General features: G+C 42.1%; 1 protein-coding gene across 1 annotated transcript in view; it reads right to left on the bottom strand.

The window, feature by feature from the left end:
* GRIN3A (glutamate ionotropic receptor NMDA type subunit 3A) overlaps window positions 1-12,445 on the bottom strand; it is a 158,984-nt gene that overhangs the window by 62,638 nt on the left and 83,901 nt on the right. The window contains exon 5 of the mRNA XM_015560455.1: window positions 2,452-2,597. Coding sequence (XP_015415941.1) covers window positions 2,452-2,597 — 146 coding nt within the window. The remainder of the gene's footprint in view (window positions 1-2,451; window positions 2,598-12,445) is intronic.

Genomic DNA, 12,445 nt, shown 5'->3' with positions numbered 1-12,445 from the left:
TGACCATTGCTTCCTCCTTCTACGCTTCCAGGAAGTAGAATCACCAATTCACAATCCATCCCCTTTGCCACGGGGTGTTGGATTTAAGGTACAATGAGGCCCATGTTTAACTTTACCCAAATGAAGAACATCTCCTAGCTCTACAGCTGTGGGAAGCTTCAGAAAGGGCTCTCCTAGGAACCGAGGATGAGGAACCTTAATGGAATCTTGGCAATAAAAATAAAAAAGTAGAATTGAAAGATGTTTCTCTGAAGTTTTACCACTATATTAGCAGAATTTACCTTGGGAGCTATAGAGCAACAAGTCACCATTTACCAATACTCTGCAAATATTTGCGGTTGCAATAAAAATTGGGGCTCAGTTTTCCTAACAAATAATTCGTGAGGTCCATTCTCAGTGGTATCCTTAAATAATTACTGATTTCAGACTGCAAAGTGCGGCTAGCTGTGACAGGTCTCTATTACATGGGGAGGCAAGAAGCAACCAGCTCACAGACTCTCATGGGGCCTTGAGCCACTGGTGAGGAAGTGGCTGGGTGTGAGCTGGGTATAAGCAGCTTCTAGTCTGGCTGAATCATCCTTATAGTTGGTAGAGCCTCCAGGGGTTCCTCTCATTATAGACTCGTGCTCTTTTTGAACATTCATTTCATAATACATAAAACACAAAACATAGTCACATGTAAACATACTAAAAGAAATGAATACTTTAAATAGGGATTACTTTTTAAGAAAAGCATCATCTCAGAAATCAGGGCCCTAAGTGAGTAGGACTAAGCCCAGGGGAATTTTGATAGGAGAGGGAGGGACAGGTTTCACACAGGAGGAACCTTTCCTGTACAGAGGACTCCAGGGGTTGGGCCCTGCAGGTCAGGGCTCTGGGATATCAGGTAGGTAACATGAGGACTGCAGTTGCTTGGAGTGGTGGCTGAGAGCTCAGGCAGTGACTAGGCCACAAGTGGAACACGGATGCTGCTGGAACATGGACTACTCTTTGACCACCTGGGTCCTACTTTTCTGTTATGGTTCTTAGACCAGCCTATTGTGGTTGGATTCTAGAGACGTGATTCTAGTCCTGAGTCTGCCACTTGATAGCTGTATTACCATGAACAAGTTGCTTATTCTGGGCCTCAATTTCTTCATCTGCACCTGCCTTTCTACCTGTTTTTTCTCTCCAGGCTGGAGTGGCGTCAACTCTGAGCATTAGGGCCTTCTCAGGTGAAGCGTCTAGAATAAATGAATGCCCTGAGTGAGGTGGAGCTGGGTAGAACACCAGTGGCCCATCATACCCGTTTGTGCCAGAAGAACCTGGTTTGTCAGTCAGTGATACCTAGCTGGAAGCCACTATTATCTCCCTGACATCTTATTCTCTCTCTCAGCCACGACTTTGCCCGAAGAAGAGAATACAGAAGAGGAGCAGGGAGGCCAAGGAGCACTTAACTCTGTGTCTTAGAGGGACGCTAATGTTTTTGCAAAAATAAAAGTACCATTTCATAGTATTTGAGCATCATATATAACGTCGCAAATTTGAGAGCACCGGGCTTCCTCTCTAGACTCTAGTTTAAAGCCCATAAGATTGTTTTAGGGGCCTATTACTAGGGATCTTGAGAAACACACAGCCAGCCATTCTGTCCCATGAAGTTATTTGTTTTCCTTCTTTCTTAAAAAAAAAGAATTTGGGAAGATTATTGTGGTCAACCATAGAGAAACCAGGTCCCTGATGCTGTGCAATTCTAGGGTTTGGAGGATTGACTGTATGTCATTGCCCTGGGACCATTAGGCAGGAGGGAGAGGACTACTCACTCTCATGCTGGGTGCTTATTGGGAGCCATTCCTTCCCCTCTCCCAGGCCGACTAGATGAGCGGATCCGTACCTACTCACTCTCCTTTGCATTCTGCCTCACTGAATTACAGGCTCCAGTAATCTGCCATGGCAATGGCATTGCTCTGGATTGCTTCTCGCAGATTCTGATGGGAAGGATGCAGGCATGGGGTCATTGCTTTTTATCTTATTTCCTGTCTACAGGAAATCTCTAAGATAAATCCCTCTTCCTTGTGAAAAAAGGAGAGAGTCCATGGGCTTAGAGATTCACTGTGAAGGAAATGGGTGCTTTGGGACACTTTTTCTTCTGGCCACATTCCCTGAGTGTTTTATCATTTCTGCACCATTGTTTTCTCAAGTGAAGTCAAGCCAACATTTGCTTCTCCCACCATCTGCTCCACTAATGACCCCACTGGCATTTAGAGCAAAGCTACTCCTAATTTGGGACTATGCAGTAATCTTAGTCCCATAATCAAATGCAAACTATTCCATACTGTCTCCTGGATCTCACACAGTGTGAGGTATTACTGAACACACAGTAGGTATGTTGAACTGTCATTTAAAACAAGAACAAAAACAACAACAAACATTGCCTCAGTGAGAACTTTTTGGCCCCAAGAGGCTGACACTCACTTCAGATACTCCACTCCATCGGGGGTGGCTGGTACATTGTACCTTCTCATATACTCATGCATCTCGGGGAAGCTTTGCCTCACATAATCTTCAGCACTGCTTTCCCGGACAGTTCCAAAGCGGAAGCCCTGGGATGGATGATGGAGCTATGAAGGAGAAAAAGAAATGTCTTTAATATAAATTAGTCTTAGAATTGTTTTCAAAATGTTCTTTTTCCATCACTCTTTGAAATCTAATAATGTAGAAATCTATGCCACACACAGGCATAAATATGCATATAGAAAATGCAGACATAGGAGGGAGATGCTCTTTCATATCCCAGCTTTCATTCACATCAGTAATTGTTCTATCTTCAGAAGCAAAGAGATGGAAACAATAAACAGAAAATACAAAAACAACTTTCTGCTTTATATTGAGAACCCATGACAATTTTTTAGAAGTGGTATAAACTGGCACGTAGAATAAATCTAGTTATTATAAAGTGCCTATCAGGCAAAATACTATATGGTTAATTTAAGGTAATAAATTGTGCTCCTCCTTGGTTAGAACTAGACAAAGACCAACTTAAAATTTTGCATCCCGAGAATGAAATACTGTGGGCCTGATCCAAAAGTAGTGACTGTATTTCTTTCATGCTCATCTGTCTATATGCTATACAGTAGGTCCTCAAGTAATATTTCATTCAATGTCATTTCATTATAATGCTGACAAGATGCCATAGGAACTTAACCCTGCTTTCCCTTTGAGTAGCTAGTCCTTGAAGTCACTCTTCAGAGGAGTCTGCCCTGACTCTCATTGTACCCTGCAATTTCACAGAGTAGGTAACACTTGGAAGGATTTGTTCAATGTCTGCTCTTCCTGCCGGCTCATAAGTTTTTAGGAGGGCCGGGCCCATGCCTCCCTCATTTGTGTGGTCACAAGTCCTGAGCAATATAGCTGCTATTACTGGCATCATCATCACCACCACCATCATCATCATCATCCAACACATACAGTGCTTGGAACACAGTAGATGCTTGATAAATATTGGTTTCATATTGGTTGCCATTATTGACACAAAATTCTTTTAGGTTTGATATATTACCAGTATAATATCTCTGTCACACTTCATGTTATCTTTCCCCTTAAAATTATTTTTCGCTTTAATTTTTATCTTAATTCATTCAAAACAATAGGCTCTTTAAAAATGTCTGTGTGTGAGCTTCTAATGGAAAAAAACACACCACACAACAGGCTGCTCAGCAGCCACAGAATAATAGAATCAGAAAAGGGATCTAAGAAGCGATTGATGCAACCCGATGGACTAGCATCGTCCACCCTGTGTATCCCTGTGGTGTGTAATTCAAACAGCCAGGGATGTCGGAGAGCCTGAATCAAGGAGGGAGGATAACAGTGTACACAGCGCTGGAGCACTTGAGCTGGATTACAGCCATCGCCAGAAAGTCCCGGGGAGAAAAGAATTTCTTTAAAGGCTCAGCTAAAAATTTCAGCAGCTCCTCCAAGCCTGTTTATATTTGCTTCAACCTCCTCAGGCCTTGGGGAAATATGTGAGGTTAAACTACCTATTTGTATGTGAACTGTTCAGAATTAATGGGATACTGAACTCTACGCAGAGCGCCCACACAGAGAAGAGTCAGGTAGACACTTCACAGAAAGCAGACAAATGGGCTCACCACAAAACAGAAGCAAGCTCGAGAAAGAATCAAGCGCCTACGTCCAAGGTAAATGTGATGCTTCAGATTATAAAACAACCCTAATATTGAATATGTTCACTTAAGGTTTACACTTGTGTTTATCTGAGATTTGCATTTAAATAATAAATGGAATGTATCACTGGACTTGGTACAATGCCCTTTGAAACTGGGTGGAAAGGGCCATTTAAAAAAATATTTTTATTGATTTCAGAGAGGAAGGAAGAGATAGAAATAGAAACAACAATGATGAGAGAACCATTGGGTGACTCCTGCATGCCCCCCACTGGGGATCAAGCTCACAACCCACGCATGTGCCCTGACCGGGAACTGAACTGTGACCTCCTGGTTCATAGGTCGAGGTTCAACCTCTGAGCCATAACGGCCAGGCCTAGGAGACTTCTTTAAAAAGCGATACTATTGATAATTACACAGGAACATCGGGCACACTAGGACAGTCCCCAGCAAACAGAAATGTGTGTTTGCTGAGTTATTAATCATGCTCTGAACCTTAGAACCTTTTTCATCTCATGACACACAAACTAATCACTGAAATTCTGCAGTACACACACAATATATATATTTTTTGCTGAAATGATAAAAATAGGTATAATTTCGATTCATTCACACGGGATGGTAATTGTTGTATTGGCTGATGTCATTTTTAAAATTTAACAATCTAAGGGAAAAGAGGTCAGTGCCCCTGACTAAATAGTCAGGTATTACCTGTTTTAAAAATGCTTGCAGCACACTGGTTGAAAATTGCTGCCTTAGAATATAGAAAAATAAGGCTGCGAATAATGTTTCAGAGCCCTACCCAGTTTCCAATGTGAATTACTGAGTCATGTATGATGCAATTTTTTTCCATGTTATTCTTATTTTCTTCTATAGAAGCTAAGTTTCTCCATTTCAACTTAAGCATTTTATTGCCTCTCTCTTCATTTTCGGTCTGAAGTCCCATGTGTTAGGTCAGCTAATCTCTAGTCAACACACACTTTGACATCAGGTTTGATTTATCTGAGCTTTAGCCCAGGTCATTCTGACAACTTGAGTCATTGCATTAAGTCCCTCATGTAGACTAAGGCTCAGCAAATTATGCCCCATGGGCCAATCCAGCCAGCCACCTGTTTTGTAAATCAAGAGTTACTGGCACACAGCCTCGGCTATTCACACTACAACAGCAGAGTTGAGTAGGTGGGAAAGAGACTATATGGTTTCACAACATCTAAAATATTTACTATCTGGCGCAAACAGAAAATGTTTTCCAGCCCCTGGTATAGACAATATTGATCTAATTATTTCCTTGACTCCCACATTTCAAATTTTCCTCTCTATTCAAAAATCCCATTGGTCACGGAAGAGATGCCACCTTTGCGAGTGAATGAATAGAGTAGGTTTGATAAATCTCCGCAGGCTTCCTGGCACTGCCCAGATTTAGGCTTCAGTATGATGACACATCTCATTACAGCTGTGTGGGGGGTATTCAGTCCTCCAATAGGAGGTCCTGACTACTCAGTACTTCCTTTCTCTCTAGGGTCAATAATAGGAAAGCTCTGGTTACAACATTTCAAATAGAAGCATTAGGATGATGCTTGGACTAATTTTAAGTTGAATTTTTGATCCCAGGGGCCGGGAGTGTTGCAGCAGCCTCCACAGGTTTGAGGATTTTGAGAAATGACCACAGTACACGGATTCCATGTAGCTGAGTTGCTTCGTCGCATCCTTTTCTTTGCCACTTTCCTCCACTACTCATCCTTTTGATGAAGCCTTTGTTAGCGATAGAAAATGCTACCTATATTTGTAGATAATATTTAATTAGTTAAAATAGAGATAACACTGTCTGTATTATTTCTTCTATTATTTTAATAATGGTAATAGCCAACCCTTATAGTATACCTCCATTCCAGGCACTAAGCCAAGACCTTACATTCATCACTTCCTTTAATATTCATAGCATCCTTCTGTGTATATACAATCATTATCCCTATTTTATTTTTTGTTAATCCTCATTTGAGGATATTTTCCCTCCCATTGCTTTTCAGAGAGGGTGGAAGGGAGGAGGGGGGAGGAGAAATTAGAGGAGGAGGAAGAGGAGGAGGAGAGAGAGAAACATTGATGTGAGAGACACACATCAATTGGTTACTTCCCACATATGCCCCGACCATGGTCAGGGATTGAACCCACAATTCAGGTACATGTCCTTGAATGGACATCAAACCTGTGACCTTTCCATGTGCAGTCGGATGCTCTAACCACTGAGCTAATCAGCCAGGGCATCATTCCCATTGTAAAGAAGGGCGAATTGAAGCTTGAAGTTAAAGCAACTTCTTGCCCAAGACCACACATAACCAGAAAGGAACTGAATCCAGAAACCCGAGAACTTGTACTATTAATCTCTAGTTTATACTGCCTTGGGGAAGGATTCTTTTTTCTTTGAGAAGCTGTAGATAAGATAGACATTCCTCAAGCCTAATGGTTGGTTTAATCCAAACAGCTACTGCTGGCTTAAAGAAAGTAGACAAAGAGCCCATATCCTTTGGGTTTTTAAAGAAGGTGTTTATCAGTTATAGCAACAGCAGCAAAAACAGCAACATCTGACCTGTGCTGCTTACAAAACTCATTCATGCATATTATTCCATTCACCAGACACAAGCAGTCTGACAGTTTCTGTGTTCTATTCATTAAAGGTAAAAAATGAGCTAGGTGGATTGACCAAGCTCCCTATAACAAACACATTCATCCTGCATCCCGGGGGGGTCAAATGCTTGGGCTCAATATCCAACAGTCTTGGGGGTGGCTGTAGGAGGACTGAGCCCTATTCCTCCCTCCCTCGCCCGCATCACCACATCTTCACACTCATCTCTGTTGCCTCACTGGTCATCTTATTGCTTCCTTTGTTACAGGTGGAGGCTGAACCTGAAGAGAGATGTCGAAGTTGGGGAGGCTGTCAAAATATGGAGTTGAGGCTAGAGGAGACATGAGTAGCTGCAGATGCTGAAGACCACTTAGTCCATTCATTTATTTTTATAGATAGTAATTCAGGGAGCTTCTATTTATTAAGTGCTTCCTATGTGTCAGGCATTGTGCTAAAACCTTAACATGGATTATCTAATATAAGTCTCATAACAATCTATGAGGTATTTATTATCATCTCCAACCTTCACACAAGAAACTAAGACTTGTGTTTAAATAACACGCCCTAAATTGCTCAGCCAAAAGGCATATAGGAGGGCTCTGAACTTAGTCAAACTCCAGATTTAGGGCCATGATGGGAAAGGTAAAGAAAGGACTTACTCCAGGTAACACAAATAATGGAAAGGTGAACTTGAAAAACCCTCACTCAACCCCAGATCTAATCCTGTGGAATGTATGATCCCCTCCCTAAATGAATATGGCTGATAAAAATAATTGTTCTTTATTTTTTCTTTATAGTATGTTCTGTTCAACATTTCCCCATCTACTCTTTTTCTTTTAAATGTTTTATTAATTTTTTACAGAGAGGAAGGGAGAGAGATAGAGAGTTAGAAACATCGATGAGAGAGAAACATCGATCAGCTGCCTCCTGCACATCTCCTACTGGGGATGTGCCTGCAACCCAGGTACATGCCCTTGACCGGAATCGAACCTGGGACCTTTCAGTCCGCAAGCCGACGCTCTATCCACTGAGCCAAACCGGTTTTGGCTCTCCATCTACTCTTTATGGAACCACAAGTTTCCAGTCTTTATTTCCTTCTCTAAAAAATAATTTCTTGAATTAAATTTGCTTAGTAACATCCACAAAATGGCCGTGCAGTGCTCACTTACCAGGCCTCTGAACGTCCTTGGTATCTTTCTGTCTCATGCAGAACAATACAAAGGGAGGGCCCATGATCAGGGGTGGGCAAACTTTTTGACTTGAGGGCCACAATGGGTTCTTAAACTGGACCGGAGGGCCGGAACAAAAGCATGAATGGAGTGTTTGTGTGAACTAATATAAATTCAAAGTAAACATCATTACATAAAAGTGGTACAGTCTTTTTTTTTTAGTTTTATTCATTCCAAATGGGCCGGATCTGGCCCACGGGCTGTAGTTTGCCCACGGCTGGCTCTAGCCCTTAGATACTATAGAGAGCACCTCAAAGAATTACAGACTTTCCACAGGGGAATTATCACTATTCTACTATCAATGTTCTATGCCTGTTTTCTCTTTTTGTTTTCCATGTAAGTCATTTTGTTTTGCTTCTTCTCTGGCCCTGGTCTCAATGTCTTGTTGCATTCATCTGGAGCAGCCTATCCTCTTCAGTTCACCAAGACCCTTCCCATCCTCTTCCTCAACATCCCCTTCAGATCCCATTTCATGTTGACTGATCTTGCAGTGCTAAGTCCATTTCTCCCTTCTATGTCAGACGAGTTATTTCGCTACTGATACCACCAGCACCAGTGGTACTTCCAAGTAAAGAGCCCCGGAATAATCATTATCACAATGGTGGTGATGATAACAATGTGGCTCACCAAGTGCCAGGCATTGTTTAAATGCTTTAGACATATTACTTTTTTAAAAAAATTCTTACAATCATCTTATGAGGCAGATTCTATCATTACATACATTTTATAGCTGAGAATCCAGAGGCACAAAGCAACTAACTGGTCTAAGCTTATGGAGCTAGAAAATGACAGAACTCAGCAGCCTTCGTGGCTCCATTGTTTATGTTCTTGACCACTATAGTACATACTGTAATAGTATACACATTATTTGCTTTATCAGCTATTCCCTTAGCTGCTGTGAGACTGACTCAGGACCCTTATCCACAAAATTGAAAGAGTTCGGCCATTGTACCCGTATCCCCACAGCCAATCAAGGGAGCTTAATTAGCTCCTAACGATCTGTTAATGCTGGTGTCTATGATTTATTGTGCTGATGACATGCATGGCCCTGCACATTCATCATGTCATTTCAGACTTCCTACGCCCCTATGAGGTAAGTTCTGTTAATAACTCCATTCATGGATGGGGAAATGAAGCTCAGAGACATGAAATAATTTTCCCCAGTCTCTTCAACCCAGGCTGCTGGAGCCAGTTGTGATATACACCTATCAGCTGACTCTAGAATCCAACCACCTGCAAGGTGTTGTCTTACTGGGATTTTCAAAGTTAACTATGATCATAATGCAATTATTTTAGAACCATGATCCCTCTGAAGATGTAAATACACAGTGGATAGAGTGTCGGCTTGCGGACTGAAAGGTCCCAGGTTCGATTCCGGTCAAGGGCATGTACCTGGGTTGCGGGCACATCCCCAGTAAGAGATGTGCAGGAGGCAGCTGATCGATGTTTCTCTCTCATCGATGTTTCTGACTCTCTATCTCTCTCCCTTCCTCTCTGTAAAAAATCAATAAAATATATTTTTAAAAAAAGAGTTGGGGCCTGAACCAGGTCGCTGAGGCCAGAACAGACATCTCTTATGGAAAACGGAAGGATTCCTTTAAGCCCACGGCACCAGAATAACTCGCTTGTCTATGTAATTGACTTACTATCAAACCAAAAACTTCAAGGTGAAAAATGACCTGTGGCTCATGGAACCCAAACTTCTCACTTAGTTGCGGCCCCTCACCAGCAGTACTGTCCTTGCCGACTGAGCAGGCAGGAAGGCCCTTGCCTGAACTAGAGTCAGCAATTATGGGCCGATTAAATGCAAATGGATGAAAATAGCTATAAATTGACCTCCAGTCTAGTGATGTAAGCTTTTTGGCACAACTCTACCCAATCCTTGTGGCTGAGAAACCAGTTTTAATGCCAGTTTTTATTTAATTATATGACTCAGAGAAATTAAATATTGAAGCATGACCCGAGGAATGTGGCTTTCATTCTGGGTAGGTTGGGTGCAAAAGTACAGTAGGAGGCTTAGCCTAAAGGTCCGTAATTGCACGGCTTGGACCCCAGGAAGCCAGCCTCTTAGAGAAGGTGCTAAAGAAAAACATCACAGGGCCCAGCCAGGGTGGCTCAGTGGTTGAGCGTTGACCTATGAACCGGGAGGTCAGAATTCCCGCTTGGGGCACATGCTTGGATTGCAGTCTCGATCCCCAGTGTGGGTTATGCAGGAGACAGCCAATCAATGATGTTTCTCTCTCTCTCTCTCTTCCTTCCTCTCTGAAATCAATAAAAATATATTTTAAAAAAGAATATACCATTTTCTTTAAAAAGAAAAAAAATCACACAAACAGAAAGACAAACTACTGAATAACAGTAAGAAGAAAAATCCTTCCCTCTTTATGTTTCTCTGAGGCTAGCCCTTGGGGGTGAGTTTGGGCTGTATCTAACAGTTTTATTTGCCAATGACTAGTCCGCCTGCCTATGCGGTGGAGTGCTCAGGGAATCAGTGATGGTGCCATGATGAGGGGCCCCCAAAGAGTCAAGCACCGACTCTGAATCAATGCATCCAGGAGGAGGTGATGCCTCCTCTCCCCGCCCCCAGGGCAGCCTGCCCGTAGCACTGTCCCAGGTTTTCCACTGGAGACCATCTCCCAGTTTACAGCTGAGCTGTGTGCTTGCTTATCTTTCCTTTCTGTTCAGCACATTTGCTCCTGTTAAATGAATCACAAGAGCAGCACAACTAAAGGAGCATTTTGCTTTGTGAGCCAAGCATCGGAGGGCAGCAGTCAGCTGAGTTAAAAAGGCATTTTCTTTCTCCTTCTTTTGCAAATTTGAGAAAATTTTCATGCAGCAACAATAAAAAAACAACGCGCAATGATTCATAAAGTTTGCAGTTGAGAAAAATGAGGATCAGCAAGATTAAGCAATTTGGCTAAGATGAGACAACTGAGTGGAACTTTGCCATCCCCACATTTCACATATTGAACTTGTGTGCTGCCTCTGGAACTTAACCTGCATGGAAGTTCTGATTCCACTATCTTGAGTAATCCTCACAGCAAACAAACCAGAAGCATGAAACGAGTTTATAATTCATATGCAGAAACTGGCTTGGTGCAAACTTGAAGAGCAGATCTAGTATGAACTGTTTCTAGTGACTAGACAGTAGCAGTAAATGCTTACTTAGTAAGTGTACGATGAATGAATACTCCTACAGTGTAGAGAAGAAAAAAGTGAAAGTTACTCAGAACCTAAAAACTCATGACATTAATTAATTTACACTAAGTTTAAAAGCATGCGTTCTTTTTTTAAATTTTAGTTTCTTAAGAAGTTAAATGTATCTCATTGGTATAAAGAAGTAACTGTAACTGGAAGCTATTTTAAAAATTTTATTTTTCAATTACAGTTTACATTCAATATTATTTTGTATTAGATGTCCCTTTTTTGATTACAGTCTGGAAAATGGACTAGCCTTGTGTGAGGCTAATGTTTTATCTAAGGAACTAATGTTTTGTCTAAATGAATGGCTAGCTGAAAGGCAAACCACAGAGTGACACCTCATCTCTTAGATTTCCATAAGAACTTGGTCTATGTTTTTTCAGCTAAAGAACTTCAAAACACCATCTATACATTTCCTCCCAATAATCCTGGGATGTCAAGATGAAGAAGTTGTTAGACTCATAGATAGAGAACAAACTGAGGGTGGCCAGATGGGAGGAGGTTTGGGGAACTGGGTGAAAAAGGGTAAGGGGTTAAGAAGTACAAATTGGTAATTACAAAATAGTCATGTAAAATACAGCATAAGGAATATAGCCAATAATATTGTAACAGCTATGTATAATGCCAGGTGGTGCTAGAATTATTGAGGGTACATACCACTTTGTAAATTATATAAATGCCTAACAACTACGCTATACACTGGAAACTAATCTACACCAATAAAAGAGAAACATGGTAATTGGCGTATGACCGCTACCATTCCCATTGGCTAATCCCCCTGTCACTCACAGAGTAGGGCTGAGATATGCAAATTAAGTGGCAGCCAAGATGGCGGCCGGCAGCCAGGCAGCTGATGCGAACAGGGAGGCTTGCTTGCTTCAGTGACGGAGAACTCCATCGTTCCTGGCCTGACTTGCAGCCTCTCAGCTGCAACTCTAAGCAACTATGTTGCGAATAAAGAAGCTAAAAACCCCCCAGAAACCTGCTTTACTCAGCGGAGCTTCAGCCAGCCGGACCGCAACATTGTATCAAATATAGACGGTAAACAAAGGCCAGAAACCTGTTTTCAGCAGCCAAGGCCTCAGAGCTAAAGCTGGCCCAGAATAAAATAAAACAAAAAGAGAAAACGGAGCGGTTGGGAGCTTCAGTCCCAGCCTGAAAACAGCCCTCAGCCCCTCAGCCAGACTGGCCAGGCACCCGAGTGGGGACCCCCACCCTGAAGGGGACCCCCACCCTGT

This window comes from Myotis davidii, unplaced genomic scaffold (genome assembly GCF_000327345.1).
Source record: "Myotis davidii unplaced genomic scaffold, ASM32734v1 scaffold534, whole genome shotgun sequence".
Lineage (NCBI taxonomy): Eukaryota > Metazoa > Chordata > Mammalia > Chiroptera > Vespertilionidae > Myotis > Myotis davidii.
Note: the sequence above shows the minus strand (reverse complement) of the source record. Positions and strands in the feature narration are given on the sequence as shown.